The sequence below is a fragment of the Kwoniella europaea genome, chromosome 2 (genome assembly GCF_036810445.1).
Source record: "Kwoniella europaea PYCC6329 chromosome 2, complete sequence".
NCBI classification, from domain to species: domain Eukaryota; kingdom Fungi; phylum Basidiomycota; class Tremellomycetes; order Tremellales; family Cryptococcaceae; genus Kwoniella; species Kwoniella europaea.
The window spans coordinates 2,277,601-2,295,431 of record NC_089488.1 but is presented as its reverse complement, the minus strand read 5'-3'; the positions used below and the strand labels follow the sequence as shown (position 1 = coordinate 2,295,431).

The 17,831-nt window shown below is 45.0% G+C and overlaps 6 protein-coding genes across 6 annotated transcripts; 4 read left to right on the top strand and 2 right to left on the bottom strand.

The window, feature by feature from the left end:
- Positions 1–1,118: 1,118 nt before the first annotated feature.
- V865_007203 (uncharacterized protein) lies at positions 1,119–3,112 on the top strand (the record flags this gene model as incomplete). Its single annotated transcript, XM_066230953.1, has 6 exons — positions 1,119–1,432; positions 1,489–1,686; positions 1,846–2,434; positions 2,501–2,643; positions 2,723–2,798; positions 2,924–3,112. The coding sequence occupies 6 exons, from the start codon at positions 1,119–1,121 to the stop codon at positions 3,110–3,112; spliced, it is 1,509 nt and encodes a 502-aa protein (XP_066087050.1).
- Positions 3,113–4,093: 981 nt separating this feature from the next.
- V865_007202 (uncharacterized protein) lies at positions 4,094–5,047 on the top strand (the record flags this gene model as incomplete). The annotated part of the gene is made up of 2 exons (XM_066230952.1): positions 4,094–4,224; positions 4,276–5,047. 2 exons carry the CDS (start codon positions 4,094–4,096, stop codon positions 5,045–5,047), a joined length of 903 nt encoding a protein of 300 aa, XP_066087049.1.
- Positions 5,048–5,212: 165 nt separating this feature from the next.
- On the bottom strand, positions 5,213–7,150 carry V865_007201 (uncharacterized protein; the record flags this gene model as incomplete). The annotated part of the gene is made up of 10 exons (XM_066230951.1): positions 5,213–5,252; positions 5,311–5,409; positions 5,486–5,577; positions 5,645–5,827; positions 5,916–6,006; positions 6,092–6,149; positions 6,230–6,306; positions 6,400–6,494; positions 6,588–6,656; positions 6,713–7,150. 10 exons carry the CDS (start codon positions 7,148–7,150, stop codon positions 5,213–5,215), a joined length of 1,242 nt encoding a protein of 413 aa, XP_066087048.1.
- A 432-nt stretch (positions 7,151–7,582) lies between these two features.
- Positions 7,583–9,124, bottom strand: V865_007200 (uncharacterized protein; the record flags this gene model as incomplete). Its single annotated transcript, XM_066230950.1, has 11 exons — positions 7,583–7,616; positions 7,710–7,808; positions 7,879–7,918; positions 7,989–8,046; positions 8,109–8,258; positions 8,365–8,449; positions 8,503–8,557; positions 8,627–8,703; positions 8,777–8,877; positions 8,942–9,010; positions 9,080–9,124. 11 exons carry the CDS (start codon positions 9,122–9,124, stop codon positions 7,583–7,585), a joined length of 813 nt encoding a protein of 270 aa, XP_066087047.1.
- Positions 9,125–10,189: 1,065 nt separating this feature from the next.
- Positions 10,190–14,449, top strand: V865_007199 (uncharacterized protein; the record flags this gene model as incomplete). The annotated part of the gene is made up of 6 exons (XM_066230949.1): positions 10,190–11,852; positions 11,919–12,242; positions 12,318–12,537; positions 12,645–12,927; positions 13,037–13,732; positions 13,820–14,449. 6 exons carry the CDS (start codon positions 10,190–10,192, stop codon positions 14,447–14,449), a joined length of 3,816 nt encoding a protein of 1,271 aa, XP_066087046.1.
- Positions 14,450–14,835: 386 nt separating this feature from the next.
- Positions 14,836–15,853, top strand: V865_007198 (uncharacterized protein; the record flags this gene model as incomplete). The annotated part of the gene is made up of 2 exons (XM_066230948.1): positions 14,836–15,083; positions 15,160–15,853. 2 exons carry the CDS (start codon positions 14,836–14,838, stop codon positions 15,851–15,853), a joined length of 942 nt encoding a protein of 313 aa, XP_066087045.1.
- Between the last annotated feature and the right edge of the window lie 1,978 nt (positions 15,854–17,831).

The following is a 17,831-nucleotide window of genomic DNA, read 5'->3' as shown; positions in this document are numbered from 1 at the left end:
TGCACATTATAGTAACGCGTTCTTCTGATTGTCAGGGCATGAAAGGTTAATCAGTCACGCCAGAGAGGGGTATGAGGATAGGTCAGATTCCATAGATGTCAAAGAAGAGCGCAACACTGACACACAAGCCTTGAACATCCTCTTTATATGCTGACAAGATGAGGAGTTCAAGTTAACCCAACCAACCCCACATTTCGGCAAGTTGATTACGTCACTTTGATGCCGAATGTGGCGAATCTGATCCCGGTGATGGATGTGCCCTGAGGTGACCAGGGAATCCGTAGGAATGGAGTGTGCCCACAGGTAATTGATGATGTGTATGCTCGGATAAACCCTTAAAAGACCCTGGATCTGATGACTACAACTGGTTTCGTTTCTCCCTCTCTGTTTCTCTCTTCTTGCTCCACATCACTCACCCCCATCGGATCAGATGAGATGGAATGGTATGGAATAATGGTACAGTGGATTTTTTAGATCACCTCACCTCAACTCACCTCTAATTCCACCGTTAACCGTTTCATAATTCTCACCCGAAATCCAAATCCCAAATCCAAGCTTAGCTTAGAGGAGAAACAAACAGAAGAGAAACAAGTTGCCGAAGAAAGAAAAGAAAAGAAAAGAACATTCATCGAAATTTCATCAAGATATGATATGATGGACAAATCCAATCTCATTTCATCATCATTTTTTCCTCTTACATCAGGCAAGAATAACCAACTCCACTCTTAGTCTGTGACACGACTGGAAACACTCCATCTCGATCGATTTCCCACGAACACTTATCTTATCACTTCACTCTTTGGAGATATCCCGACTGGACTGTACATATCACAAACGATTCCACTTGAATTTGTAACTTCACTTATCATCCAATCTCACCACACTGTCAAGGTATACTGGCCAGTTTCAGTAGGCAACAAGCAAAGCAGTCATATACACGAGGACTAGCCAAGCCAACAGTCTACGATATATTTACGCAAAATCCCATCTGATTATAGAATCTGGGAGAAAGGTCCGATATCCCCCATCTCAACTTATCAATCAATCTCACAACCATTACAACCTCAACATAACACACAAGAAATTGATACCCCTCACTATAAACCCATCAACTTGTCATGTACCCTCCACCTCCACCACCCCCAGGGAGGTACGGAGGTACATCCTCCTCTTCTCAACGTCCTAAACCTACTTCATCTGGATCCGAATCATCCTCATCCAGACTTACGACCACCACTGTACTAGATGCTCGATCTTATCCCACAGCGTCATCCCCTCTGGCCTCAACAGTCTTTTCGCACGATTACATAACGGGTGTCTCAGCGAGCTCCGCTGTGCCCGTTGAAATTGGTCCTACAAGCGATGATATCGACTGGGTTTTCACACCTCCTGTATTGGTGAAACATGGGATGTTCGCAGGTAGATCTTTAAGGTACAACTTTTTCAGTCTTTTCGTTGCGAATACATAGCTGACTGGTGATCGTGCAGATTCGCTCTGGCAGTGGCTCAGGAGCCAGTGCTGGGCAGGCGAAAGACGGAAAAGGATCGCAGACCCCTTGGTCCAGCACCGATCATACGGTTTCGCGCGATGGAACGTAAAAGACGTAGAAGAAGTAGAGGAAGTGGGAGTGGAAGTGGAAGTGGGAGCGGGAGCGGGACAGGCTCAGAAGAGGAAGTCGATCCGAGGTTCGTTGTGAAATTTCTTATTGTCGACCTTACATCACCCAGTAAAAATTAAGTGCTTTTCCCGCAAACGTCCCCTTCTACTCGGTTATCAAAGGGGTTCTGGACCCCACTGGCGGTGTTGACTTTGAACCTCACCCTCGGTTCTCTCTGGGTTTATAGTTCAATCGAACCGAGTCATCTGATATGCGCTGCAGAACTCGGTCCTCCTACGGACGAGCAAAACACACAGAGTAACACCCCGTCCACCTCTGCACAGACATTTCACCCAAGACCGATATCTCGAACAGAAGCAGAGTATGGTCGTCAAATACCAACGGGGACGGAGTACGACCTTGAAGAAGCCGAAGATCAGGATGTACCTATGATCGACACGATGGGTGAACGATTGGAAATCATGCGATCTTCTCCTCCTACTATACCACAAGGTGGATCCTTCGCGAAAGAAAGGGAATCGAATATAAGATCAGGGAGTGGAACACCACATCAGGGTGAGGAGAAAATGGTGGTGGATGATCCCTCTTCCGATGATGAATTGGACGAAGATGAAGATCAACCTATTCCCATGATGCGGTCTGAATTTCCTACAAAGAAGTCGTCCAGCAGGCGGTCAAGTGCAAGATCAACCCCGAGGGCAGGCGGCTCAGCAGCATTCTCACAGGGTGTGAGAAATCTTTATGGTAATCTGCATGTTGCGGGTGTGAGAGTACCTGCTCCAGAAGGAGGAATGGGAACTTGGTTTTTATTCACCGTGAGTATTTTTGTGCTTAAATTTCTGTACTGAGACTCAGCTAATCATCAGGATTACTACACGTAGGATCTCTCTGTTAGACATGAAGGCACTTATTCATTACGATTCAGATGTTTTGACCTCACTGCTTTCGCGTCTGATGAGGGGACTCCTGCACCTTGCTTGGTCGAGGCGCAAAGTCAGCCGTTTAGGGTCTATTCACCTAGACAGTGAGTGAATGGTGTCTTGAATCCAGAACGACTGGTAATTATCGCTGACATCACTTTCCTTCTTCTTCTCGTCATTCAGGGTTCCTCCATTACCAAAACCTACTGAATTAGCTGAACATTTCGCCAAGCAGGGTTTCAAGCTGAACACTAGGAAGGTGAGTCATCTATTCGGAGGCAAAGTGTGCCTTCGTCCAATATGTCGATCATTGCCACCTTTGTACACGTCATCATCAGAGATATCATAGTTGCTTACTGATGTTCCATTTTGTTTGGAAAACAGGACGAACGAACAGCATCATCCCCTCCTCCACCCGCTATACCTCTCCCACCTACGTTTTCTGATAAACCCAATAAGAAGCCCGCTACTGGCAGAACGAGAGAAAGACCGGGAGTGAAACCTCTTCAGGAGAGTCATAGTGGCCGCAGCACTTCTGGTGGTCAAGGTGGATTAGCAGGTGCATGTAAATAAAATGAAATACACATGTACATGGATGGCTGATCAGATGTCTCTCATATGTGATCATCGTGGATCCTTGAATTGACAACAAATCTGGAAAATCACGATACCGAATTCCAGGAGGCGATCCATTATTACTTGCTGTTTATCTCAGCGGATTCGTAACATCACTTGGACTGATAGCCGGCCTGACCGAGTTATCGTGCTCTCCTCTACATGCAATCGACAAATACAACTTTCAAAAGTCGTTTTCACACAAATGAATGGCAGTCGTGACTGAACATCAAGTGATCACTTGAATTCTATCAGAGATGAATCAACAATGTGTTCCGACATTGGTGACTGCGAAGCCCATCCGAGAAAAGCGAATCCGAAAGGAACTCGATTCTCACTATCATGTGATTTTAGTTGAGGAGATAGATAGATGATCGATAGACGTTCTCAAAACAGATCTAGGACAAGTTAGCGAAAGGGATGGAAAGTGGGGCGGAAGGGGTCAAATACTTCTTATCTCTTTGTTTGTTAGGAGAACAACGTCATCGACTGATTTCGTGTATGGGGACAATGAAGATCGTTGATTAGCTTGTAGCTTTATCCACATCAATCAAGAGTTTTGGATACCGCCTCACCCTCAAATTGGACCGATTATCCGGGAAAGCCAGATAGAGATCTTTAGGTCAAGAAGGGAACATGAGGCTGAGCCTGATTCGATGAATATCGTAAGTATGTACAGTATCGATAATTATAGCTACTTCTTGTGGTTTTTTCACCAAAGACCATCTCAACCCCTTTCGATATCCTGAAATTGAAATGACATATTGCTGGACATGGCTGGTGTACGTATGTACAATACTGTATTTCGTGCTTATCGGTAACGTACAGCTTGATAGTCCAACCTTCTTTCCTTCCCTGGACCAACGACTGCGACTTGTTGTCATTACTTTGATTACCGATATAGCATGATCACTGTTAAATAGCAGGATGTCAAGAGCAATGGAGACCCGCCGTACCGCTGATAGTCACAAACCACTGTGGCACTGGTATCATGAAGAGGGAGATATCTGCCTTAAGTCAACTGATGGAGTTCTGTTCAAAGCTGATAAATGGAGATTATCAAGAGCGAGGTAAGTTTACATGGTCATCGCATTATATATCATACTGACACAAATACACAGTGAGTTCTTTCAAGGGATGCTCGAAATAGCTTCTCCCTGTCCCACGAGAACCTCGCAAAGCCCCCCACATTCAATCTCTGACGATATCAGCCCGCATACCCAACCGAGATCAGACGATCGTGCCTCCATCTCCAGCACCAACACTATAGAAGACAGGAAACAGAAATTTGACCAGAGATCCTACGAGCACCTAGATCTGAATATGCATTCAGCCATACTCGATGCATTCTTAAATCTCATTAATAGCTCTCATCCATGTATCCATTGTCTCTCTTTCCAACAATCCAGTGACCTCCTTCGTCAATGCGATAAGCTCATGTGCAATTTGGAGATCTGTAATGCTGTCAAACAGCGTTTATACGAATGGGGGATAACGATGCCATGGGAGTTGTTAGTTCTAGCTTCTGAACGAGATGATTTGGATATGGGTAAAGTAGCTTTGAGAAATATGGATTCAAGTATATTCATCGATGGGATTCCTTCGTATGTGTCCAATTACAGACACTCTCGTCGACATCCTCCTTCTCCCGAGACGCAGATACAGCTACAAAAACAGAGAGAGACAGGCCCGTTGAAATTCAGACCTTTCTGGGCAAGGATAGGGATGTTATCTTCTTCGTGGCAGATTGAATTGATAAAATTGGCATTCGAAGGACCGATTAGAAAATATGTCAGTCCCAAGGAAGCTCTGTATTTAGGACATACGGAACCTCAAACCGTCATGATGCTTTTGAAGGATTGGGATAAAGTGGTGGAGACGTTCAATCCGTAGTGTTTGTGTTGAGAGGGAAATCCTTAAATAAGTTACTGTACATTGTCAGACAAGTCTACGAAACATAACGAAATCCTCATTTATCCATCAGAACGTCTCATACAGCAGTCCGGTTATAGCCCATACAGATCATTTCCGATGAAGAGCGTCTGTACCGTTGAGACGCTATGAGATGGTTCTTCCTCCATTCATATATTGTTTGCCCCTGTCAAACAGCTTATCAGTTACGTTCACTATCTTCTATCATGTCAGATGAAACGTACAACACCGTCAATGCGCCTGAAACATCCATCAACCTATTCGTCTCATACACTCCAAATAGGTATTCGGAATTACGAGCATTCCCGAACCATGCGTATTTTCTATTGGTGTCATATAACACCAGCTCGTATCAGCTTCACCGAATACTGTATTACATTTCACCAGAAAGATACTCACACCACCCAATCTTTTTGATCTAGCCATTCCATCGTATCCTGCATGAACGTACTGACCTCTTCGAGAGATGGATGGGGATCTTCACCGAATTTCTAAATGAGGCCCAACCACTATATATGAGTACATTGTGATTGGGGATCATGACCGATGATGACTTACATAACAAGCGAATTCAGACAATACCAAAGGTAATCCGAAATCCTTCTGGAATCCAGCCAGGGTACCTTTAAAATACTCTACGTCTGTTGTGTATAAGTGCGCAGATACGTAATCAGGTTTGTATTGACAATTGCCCCATCCGTCAGAGGCGGAGTCATCGGGACAGATGGACTTGAAGAATTCCTATCGAGTTTCAACGAGATCGTTATGACTGATCATTTCACGCAGAAACATAAGAAGGGAAGGAGAGAAACACTGTATGACAACTTACAAGAAGCCAAGTTTTATTTGATGCCATTACTGGTGAATGAATCTTCACATCCGGGTATTGTTGGCGAACCTTCACGATCTGTGTTTTCCATCTGATAGAAAGCACAACACAGCACAGTGCTTAATCAGCTTACCTAGCATGCAAGTACTGAATTTCCAGTGGATTACTGTACTCACGTCTCGGCAGCCTGAGCAGGCTCGAGGTAAACTGAGACACCCGTAGTCGACTTCAAATCTATATCAAGCAGGATCATAGATTCTATACCATTAGCTTTTGGAAAGCCTGTTCTGCTAGAATCAAAATTCCTAACTTACCAGGCTCGTTATATCCCATCAGTTCTGTAAAACCCTCTTGAAACGTATCATCATTGTCTAAATACGTAGGACCGAAACTACACCATACCGTATCAACACATTTTAGTAACGAATTCTTGGCGCGGTTGCGGTTTTTCAATGGGCTGTACAGCACATCATAAGCAGCTTACATCATAGGTACGAACTCCCCGTCGAAAGACACTCCATCAGATGTCATTACACCTTGATTCCAATTTTTGTTCCAATTGAACCACCATGAGACAGCCTAAGTATGGAAAAGAGCTTCAGGTCAGCGAATTGAGTGTCATTCGAGTTTATACGTATGAGTAATTCATGTATGTATATTACTGTGACTCACAGATTCCGATGTGAAGTATTGAGCAACCGGCGCTGCATCGACCTCTTGGACTGGCCATCCCACTCCTGCCTATCATCGACACATGTCAGCTTGGAACACTGTAATTACGAAGTTGAAACACACACCTTTCCAATTTTATTCCCGGTAGATGCAGATCCATCTGTAGTCCCGGATGTGGTGGGCGAGACCGAGGGTGAAACAATATCATTCGAGCTGACTCCATTGGTCGTTGTAGTGGCACTAGTACTTGTCACCGTATCATTCGACGTACCGGCCGTGGTAGAAGTCGGTACACCATCATAGGTGATTGAAACTGGCAAATCGCTAGGTCGAATAACCTTATCCGTCAAAGAAGGTACAACCGATGTCTGGACCACTGCCAGTCCAGTTACATCGGAACTCGCAGAGTTGACAGGTGGTTCGGCGAGAAGGCTTTCGGCTCCGATGTCGGTTATTGATGACTGAGAGGCCTTACATCCTCTTTTGATTCTATGAGCAGCTGATGGTGGCCTGAAGGATATGACGAAGACGAGAGTAATAAGAAGCTCGGGGAACAATCGCATCGTCCTGAACGATCTCGATGATGATGTATTTGAGATTATTTGATTAGGAAAAGGTGAGAGCGAGTAATGAGTATCTCGGGTCAGTGACGATTCGATTTAATGTATTATGGGATCAAGCCCCATCGCATCACCATGAATGGAAGATGAAAAGAGGTCTAATGCCTGTCGTGGTAGTGAATGAGCAAAACAGGGTAAAACTTCATCGCTTTTTTATGTCAGCGTATCCTTTGAGGGGAAATTGAAAGGTATATCTGGTATGTGATTATGAAAGGGATCGATTCGAGGCTGCAATAACGATTTGGAACGGCAGAATCAACGCAGCATGATAATATCGTTAAATTTCATACGTCATATACACAAGTATGGAAATCGTCATAAGTGGTTATGTGAGAAAGGAGATAAGTTGGCCGGAGCAATCACTAGTATGCAAGATCACTCGTGTCCACCATTGACGTATTGCCTTCCTCTAAAGGTTTGTCAGCGAATATGTATTGAATATGTGCCAGAGGCATTTGAGTGCTGCAATCAACCAGATTAGGATCTTCTGGGCGCAACTCACAGAGGTGTCAGTTCCGCGTTCCTATCCATAAGTCTATTGTACTCATGTACACCGTGAAGATGATATGAATCTCGACAAGCAAGAAACCACGAATATTTGCTGCAAGGCACATTCAGCAAGAGAGTCTTGAAGAGTATGGTAAAGTAAACCAGAAGGGCCGGATACTTACAAGATATATGATGTCTCGTCTAGCCACTTCGTGGTTTGACCTAAATATCGAAAGCGAGGTCAGCATCCAGTTCTATTGTGACCTGTACTAATATAAAATCGTTCGCTTACCCATGAAATCGTGGACTTGCTGTTGGCTCTGAGGTCCAGGTACATTAGGATCAAAGCTCTACTTCACGTTAGCTACCGGCAAGCATACCAAATGATATCGAAAGCAGGAGATCAACTTACCTGCATAGCAAATTCAGTTACAATGATAGGTAATTTGAAGGTATCCCAGAAGTTCTCTATAGTCCTGACGAAAGAGTCGAAAGTCGTGGTATATACGTGTACCGCGAGGTAAGAAGGTTTAGTATGAGGAGGTATGAGGGAAAAGAATTCCTTAAACAGATCGTAAAGAACATTAGCACCCAAACACATACGTTCATATACAAAGCCTTATTGCTGGATTGACTGGTTGATGAGAAACAGGGCAAGATCAACTCACCTTCAACCAATCCACACTTCCCGCTACTGCTGGTGATACTAGTTTCTGATCTGGTTCAGTGATCCATTTTGACATCTCGATCCACCTACAACTCCGTATCAGCTACAGGAATCTTTCACTCGTGATAGGAAGACTGACGCAGGGAGGGCATCTCGAGGACTGATTTTTCGAGCAACAGCGGGGTCATAGTGATCTTCGAATGAAGTCCATCACCATCAATTTTAGTTATACAATTACTATAGGTCATTTCGTCTTCACTTACCTGGCTCATTGAAGCCCATTAATAGTTTCCATCCAGGTTGTAGAGAGTTACCATCATGGACGAGCTCGGGGGACCATCTGCATCATTGTATATACGTCAGAAAGGATAATGCTTTCGCTGTAATTCAGATATTGAGAAAGATCCCCTTACACCATGGGTAAGAATTCAGCATGTATGTCCAGATCTGGTGATGTCTCGGGCACTAAAGGCCCTTTCCAATGTTTACTCCAATTCCAGTGCCATGTGAGTTTCTGAAATCATACAAGTTATCAGCCTATCACCTTTGAGATGTAAGATGAGGGTGTGGAAGCTTACAGAGCCTGGCCGGAAGAATTTCGCTATCGGATCTGACGTTCTTTCTTGGATTGGCCAGCTGATGCCAGCCTATCGACGGGTAATGCCAGTCAGCTGAGATGTCATAAATGGAGGAGCAGGCAGGCGAAGCGTATTCACTTTGCCTGGATGTTTCTGATCTTCAGTGGTCTGAGAATCTCCCATCCTGGACCGAGCGATGGTACTTAGTCTGAGTAAAGCTCTGATATGTCAGCTAGTACATCTGATGACATCTACGTTATGTTACCAAGGAAAGGTATGTCTCTTTGACTCACTTATTCCAAGGCGGAAGTGGTATGCAAATTATAGTCTGCTTATGAGTGTGGATAGCGAGATCGAGGAATATGGAGTATACTGGGGGTTTTAATACGCTTGATTTATGTGAAGCAAAGGTCAGAGAAAAACATATCCAGCAAATGTGAGATGGGGGGCGATGACAAAGGAGGTTGAGGCTGCCCACTTACGTCCTGAAAGCGTTGCGTTGTGTGATTATTTAGGAAGTTTCAGAATTGACAGCTAGTCGGTACCTCTTTGCTTGTCTGAGTTTCTTCCGCAGTCCCTCCCTGGGGGTTATTTTTGAGTCCTATGAGAGCGAATGGGGTGGTGAAATTGATGCAACTCTTGCTATTGCATTGATCAACGACGCTGTGACGGTGCTGGACCATGACTTTACGGTTGATGCGGAGTCTCCGCATCGCATCTTCGGTGAGTCCCGCCGGTTATACGGTCGTGCTGCGTGTCGAGAGGGTTCTGTTATGGGCACTGACGTTGTTGGCTGTTTGCTCATGATAGCAGCCACCACACCATTGATGACGTTGAGCACCTTTCCCATAGCATCAGCATCATAACAGCATAAGAGCAAATCGGATAATCAACCACTTCCTCATCATAACGACACCAACATACTCCTTGCTGCAGAGCGAGCCGTGACCGACTAGACCGGAAAGTGTTATTGCAGGACAACCTCAATCGTCCCTTTCAACGCGTTATATTACCTTGAACCCCTATAGTACAAACATCATTCAACTACATAGATCAGATAAAGGAGGATATCTGTCAGACATCAGTAATTCAGGATCTTGTGGATTAGGTCCTAGGTGAGCTTCCTGGCAATTGTCAATCTATGCAAGATAATCCTGCAGTGGCGATATCTGTTGTCAACCTGTCATTACCAGTGGATGGCATGTTGCTGATGATTAGATTCTTTGTATAGAAGCCCAACTCATCGTGATGGTATCGCCTTCTTCCTTCGACCATGAACAATCTACTTCGCCTCCTCCATCCATTCACGCACCTCTAAGAGCAAATTCAGCTCACCCACAAGCATCATCTTCCACCTATCCCAACCCTCCCACTTATCCCATCAATCCGAGCCCACAAAGATCGTCTCTACCTGCACCTCCTCCAGCAGAGCGTCAAATCGCATCGAAGGGCCGGTCTTCTCATCATCACAATGGCGGAAACAAACTCATGAAAAGTTTGCGTAAGGGTAAAGAGCGAGAGAGGAGTCATCAGACTGCAAGTACGGGAGATATAGAGGAGGATTGGACTTTGGAAAGTATACCCCCACCGTCATCTTATCATGGTATAAATGGTGGAGGAAGAAGAGCAAGCTCGGAGACTACCCAGACCATGGAGAGCGAACCGAGATCGCATAGGGAGCATCATGAGACATTGGAGGGGGAGAAGAAAGAGAAGAAAACTAAAGGTCGTGGTATAGTCAAGAAAACTTCTAGGTTATTTGCGAGAGATAAGGATAAAGAGAAAGAGAGATCACCTGAATACGACCATCACCACCAACAGCTATCTTCTACCCCATCTTCTCTGAACCCTGTACCAGCAAGTAGACAAACTTCTTATTCCTCTGCTCATTCCGGTGATTCCCAACGTACTACCGGTACCACGAATTCCTCCAGAAATGTCAATCACTTCCCTACACTCACTCGCCCAGTCTCGAATCAATCTCGAACAAGAGTAGCGAGAGAGCATCAATCACACTCACGTAGGGCTTCGCAAGATTCCACAGCTTCCTCTTGGAGAGGCAGATCAATAAGGTCTGGGTCTTCCCCTCATGAGTTCACTCCACCTAACGATGTCGGGGTGCCGATACCTTCAAGACAAGGATCCAATCTTAGTGCGTCTGTGCCGGGCTTATCAAGAAACTCATTACCTCAACCTGGCCCTGCCTCAACAAGCTCAGCGCAGCCACCTTCATCAAGAAGTCCTGAAAATTTCCCTTCAAGGATGTCAACCTGGTTCTCACATCTTCTACCTTCGGCGTCAAATCCGACAATTCAAGAAGGGTCTTCACCACCTCCTATCGACTCTCCACCTCCATTACCTCCCTCACCCCTCCGAAAGCCTCCCTCAGCAGCAGCGAGCTTCCTCAACGCTGCTAGACAAAGAGCAGTCGATGGTGTAAGGCATCTACTGGATACAGAGGCTCAGCCCGATAAATGTCAAGATACAATCTGGGTGATGGGTGTAGGACATTCTGGCTGGCGACCTTCGACTCCAAGCCGATCACCTAATTCTGTCAACTTACCCGATTTACCTGACACTTCCGCAGGGATTGAGGAGCGGAGAGGATCAGGTGAACCTGTCAACAAACCTTCTCCACCTGCCAATAATGATTCCGGAGCATTGCGGCCATCAGCTTGGTCGAGAAAGCAGAAAGATCAACCGTACAATAGTACAGGAAACATATCTTCCACTCCCCCACAATCCAAAGGGTTTTCGAATCTGTTTACGGCTTCGACACTATCTTTGGCTTTACCGGCTTCTATGACTAGTGGATCACCAAGTAAAGAAGGTGGGTCGAGTGTAACGGACAGTCCAGGTAAAACAAAGAAAGACAAGAAGGAAAAGGAAGTGTTGAAATGGCCTGATCAGTGTAAGCTACCCAAGCAACGTGATTTATCCGGTCGATTTAGCTGACAATCCTTTGATTTCATCTCAGTTTATGATGATTTCAAATCCGTTGTGTGGTGTACTTATCGATCACAATATGCTCCAATCCTATCCCTACCCAACAACTTACTTATACCCTCTCCTGAGGCTTATTACTCAGCTTTCGGTCCTCCTGCTGATCTATCGGCGGAACCCAGTACATCCGGCCTAGCTTCCAGTACAGCTGGTGGTCTCTCTACTAGACCCTCGGGGACGGGATGGAGTTGGAGTCGCTCAGAGGGTGGACTCACAAGTGATGCTGGATGGGGTTGTATGCTGAGGACTGGACAGAGTATGTTGGCCAATGCGCTCATACATCTTCATCTGGGTCGAGGTGAGTCGTCAGCTTTCGGACAATTGATGATGCCAATACCGAAGCTGACTTGATATAAACTGCGTTGTTTTACAGAATGGAGATTACCACCGAAACCTTCTTTTCCACCTACCACCTCATCGGACCTGACGGGGTTGTCGCGATACGCAGAATATGTAAAGATTCTATCGTGGTTCCTCGATGATCCATCTCCTCTTTGTCCGTTCAGTGTACATAGGATGGCCCTGATAGGTAAAGAACTGGGTAAAGAAGTTGGTGAATGGTTTGGACCTAGTACTGCCGCTGGAGCGCTGAAGTGAGTCATCGATCATTGACAATGTTACGAACGAGAGACTGCTCAGTATACAGACTTAACACTTCGTCAGTACGGATGGACACTAATGCTGCTTCTTATCCTGACAGAACTCTCACAAACTCCTTCGCACCTTGTGGACTAGCGGTATCAACCGCAACAGATAGTATAATATACAAGTCTGAAGTCTATCAAACTTCGAATCTGCCCTCCACAGGATGGGATATCACGACCAACAATACTTCATCTGACACAGATACGCCAACACAGAGAAGATCGTCTGCGTCAACAGGAAAAAGTGCGAACGTCTGGGGTGATAAAGCTGTTCTCATACTGGTTGGTATACGACTAGGGTTGGATGGCGTGAATCCAATCTACTATGAGAGCATCAAGGTGAGTGAACCTCTGTTCCCTCTCTATTTAAGCGTCGCCTATCACCCACCCATCAGTGCCGAGCCGATTGGTCACTGACAGTCGCTGATTGAACCTTACAACCATTCAGACGCTCTTCACATTCCCTCAATCAGTTGGTATCGCAGGCGGTCGACCTTCCTCTTCATACTACTTTGTCGGTTCCCAAGCCAACTCGCTATTCTACCTTGATCCGCACTTCACCCGTCCAGCTATCCCCTTAGAAATCCCCCCTGCCTCTACCTCCATATCCACCTCAACATCAATATCCAATCTGAGCAAACCCGAAGAAGAGGAACCGGTAGTTGTAGATCCTTCAGAAGGTGTACCTACCACTGAAGAAGTGAAGTACAAGCTTGATGTAGTGAATGTCGACGATATATCAAGCGACGAATCCAGCGATAGTGATGTCTCTTCATCACCTTCGACCAGGGTACGAAAGGCCAAGCGAACTTCGAAGCAAGCTAAGAGATTGTCAGCGAAGGGTACTACCCCGCCTAGACCGAAGTCTACCCATCCTCAATCCCAGACTCAAAATGGACCATCCGAGGTACCTGCCTCTCTTTTACCACAAGAGCAATTACCTAGCCATCACCCGCTCGATGAGCTCCCTGTTAATCCGGAGATACGATGGTGGGCCGATGCGTACCCTGAGCAAGCGTTACGGACCTTCCATTGCGAGAAAGTCAAAAAGATGCCGCTTAGCGGGCTGGATCCTAGTATGTTGTTAGGTTTCTTGGTAAGGAATGAGAGTGATTGGGAGGATTTCGTGGACAGGGCTAGTAAGGTGAGTTGAGGAATTAGATTACATGTCGCATATGCCACCGTCTTGGAGGGTCATGATTGATACTGATGATTGTACTTCCTCCCATAGCTTCCCCAGAAGATCTTCACTGTTCAAGATGAACCGCCTTCATGGGATGTAGATTCCGATGCTGGACTAGAATCAGTCTCGGAGCCTGATGAACCGAGTTTGGACGATGAAGAGATTGAGGATGTACCGATTAGCTCTCATCGACAACCGATCTCATCTCCTGGCGTGGATAACGAGGAGGTTGTACTTTCGAAAAATACAACCGCAAAAGCTGTGGATATAATTAATGATAGGACGAAGGGCATGAAGATAGGTGATGAAGAGGAGGAGGAGGAAGAAGATTGGACGTTGGGTGGAACACCATTAAGTCAGAAACCAATATTGATTGAGAGGCCTACACCGACATCTGCGACTTCAAGGCAGGGGAGTTGGCCAAAACCTTCCAAGCAAGAGCAAGAGCATGAGCAAGAGAGAGTACCTGAAGAACAGATACTATTCTCTCGGAAGAACGAAGAACCTTCTTCAATCGAACCTTCTTTGAGGGAAAGCAATGATAACGATGATGACAATGTCGATATGACGATCAAGAGTAAACGACCTCTATCACAAGAACAGAGGATGAGGACTGAAAGCTGGGTTGATCCTTCGCCTGTCAGAGGAGAAGCTCCCAATGGAGATAATTTGTTATAACTTAATTTAGTACAGTAGATTTTGTGGCATTTATTTGTGATTCATGATTGTATGTACATTTATTAGCTATATCTACCTATCATATATGATCACAGTAATGTATTTTGATGACTTTCTATAAGGGCAAAGATCATCAGCCGATGTCAGATCAGTTCATATCTCGAACTGTGCATACGTTATGGGAGGAATATCCTGCGTGTACAGTAAACGATACAGTACCAAGTGATGGATGGAAGAGGAAGTGAGAGATCAAAGCTTTGTTCGCCGCCATTCCATCAGTATGTCATCGACAGCGGGATACTGTGAAGTCATCTCGATGTATTGCATCGCTGTGTTTCCTTTTGTCATCTCAATCTTCATCTCGCATACCTAATCCATTTAGCTCAATGTCGGCCATACCTTCCTCCAATGCGATCTCTACGAAGAGAAAAACGATGAATGATCCTAACTTCGACAGACCAGGAAAGACTCACAAGCCTGATACCAATCCTCCTGCTTCCCTTGATTCAATTTTCCTTTCTGATCCTCAACGTTCACCTAAATGGCACCCGTATCATTCGGATGGTAATGTAATACTGCGAGCGACCAATGGGACTCTGTTCGGAGCGGATAGCTGGAGACTTGCTAAAGCGAGGTGCGTACTATTCCTCCTCCTCTTTCTCACACTTTCATTACTGGATAGGATGAGCTGACATCAGTTCATACCAAAGTACCGTATTCAAGGATATGTTCGATATTCCTCAACCGATATCATTCGGATATCCCATAGCCTCAAGATGGGTAAACCAAGAACAACCTATTGATATGGAAGTGACATCCTTCATACTGGAAACTTTCCTCAACCTGATCAACGTATCGATCCCTTCCTTACCCAACGGATTATCTTTCGCTCAAATGACCGCTTTATCAGGTTTATGCGACAAGTTCATCGTCACGAAAAACATCGTAGATCAAGTCTCACCCGGTTTAGTGCTCGCGGGGGCCAACGATCCTTGGGATCTTCTCGTTTGGGCAAGCAAGAAGAATTACTTGTTTATGGGAAGGAAGGCTTTGAGCTATATGGGGCCAGAAGGATTTACCAAAGTTCACACGATCCCGCCAGTGTCCAGTGGTCGTTCCGGTGACGGTTCCACCTTGAAATATAAACCATTCTGGGATAGGTTTCACCTCCTTTCACCATCTTGGCAGATTGCCTTACTTACCACAGCGTTCCCTCAACGCGCTTTTATACCAGCTGAAACCGCTATCACCATTTGTAAAACCAAGAAAACCTCCAGAAACAGTCCAAAAGGCAAAAGCCAAGGCGTCCCCAGCCACGACACCGGTCCAGCGAAATCAGGAAGATTCGAGATGGTAATGGTTTCTTGGCATGAGATGGTGAAAGGTTTCAACCCTCGAAGCTAATTACATTCGTTGCGTTCAGTATAAGAGAGGACATATCATAGTACCATCAGTCTCGATGGAGTTGGGAGGCAAGGAAAACGTATACTATCCCAATAATGTACAAAATATGGAGGTTCATGGTGAACGATAGATATGCTTGGCCAGTAGCCGTACAGTAGACACGTCCTGTATTAATTCAGTACAATTCATGCTATGTATCAATATATGTATATACAGGTGGCAAGAATAGACGCTGAAAGTGGGTCCGAGCGCAGATCTTAGTAGTCAGGCTGAAAAAGGTAATTCATCTCGTATAGACCTTTATTCCTTCCTCGTGTACTCCCAACTCAAAAGTGTATTGAATATATATAGATAAACTCTATGGGTGCAACTCAATTCTATCCTCCTCCTTCCAATTCCCGATATTCCATATATTTTTAGAAAACCTTTGTATACTACTGTATCGTCAAACATGCGACGATCTGAAGCACCCATTTGAAAGGTTCCTTCCCAGTCGGCGAGGATTCTGCATCCTACAAAAAGAAAGGACCACTCTGGCTGCAGAGGGTCAGCACCCAATGTCACCTGCTCGACCTCAACCTAATTGGAAGAGATCAAAAATGATCAAAAACATCTCTAACACTCCAATGGTGATATCACCCTTCGAGCATAAGAGGGTATGTTATATGCCGCCGATGATTGAAGACGTGCTAAAGCTAGGTAAGCTGCAAGTCTATTCGTCTTCTCACAACATCGATTGACCGGATTGATGATGAATACTGTACTGCTTGACCATATTTTAGTCCTACATTTGCTGGCATGCTCGAAATCCCACAGCCCTGTACCAATCCAAAAATGAGAATAACAAGGATGAAATCAGCCGAGATGAGGACAGAAACCGATAGATATGGAAGCCTTTTTTCAAGTACCCGACATTTTCCTCAACCTTGTCAACGTATCTGTATCTATCCTTCAAGCAATATCACTCCAAACTGCTCTAAGTTTCTCAAAGTTTCTGGAGAAATTCGAGTGTAGAGTAAAGATGGTCAATCTAGTTAGAGAAAGAATCGACAAGGCAGGACCAGACCGCATCAAAGCAAAATGATCTAAAATTAGCTAAGAAAGCTTTAGAGAAGATGGGATGCAGGGAATTTACGAAAGTGAACAACGCACAATCCAACGAACCGTATCAAGAGCAATCTACCAGTGTTCGACCATTTTGGGTAAGAATGAAGATGTTACCTGCTGGTTGGCAATGCGAAATGCTCTTGTTAGCGCCATCAGATCCTGTGCCTGTTTTAAGTCGATTTCGAGCATCTGGAATCCTGGCAAAATGGACAATTCGATCCTGATGTGGATAGTTCAGCAATGTAGATGGACTATTCGTTCGTGGGGATTGAGAGACAAGTCGTTCATTGCTTCGAACCATGAACATAGGTAAGTCGTTCGTCCATCATATATTCCAACCCTTGTCAGCAAAGTCTCTTCCCGGCTGACAGAAACCTATAACAGCTTTAGATACACTTAAAATCCCCATTTATTCTTCACACTCCTGGAGTCATCAATTCGCTACAGTTCAGTAGGGATATGAGCAGGACTCAGAGGACATGGTATTAACTGTATATACGATGAATGGGTTTCGATGTAGTGCACACCATTAGCCACACTTCATACCACCAGTTTTCTCTGCTGTGCCCATCCCGTATTTCCCAAAATCACCCTGTATCAGAGAATGACATGTTCTAAAATTGGTGTTTCATGTCATGTTTGTACGAACACCAAGCAACATCTCCCGGAAAGCACAATTGTCAAGTTACGGCTCGAACCGTCGCAAACTTTCCCCGCCGATTGTACAGTCTGCTTCTCTACATAGTGAACTCCCGTAAGAAGGCAAGTACCATATTACATTGTCTATTCAAGTAGTGAAATACTACCAAAGGGGTGATATAGACGTAGGTGCAGGAAACGTGATTGTTGTAGTATGAGTTGGAATACAAAT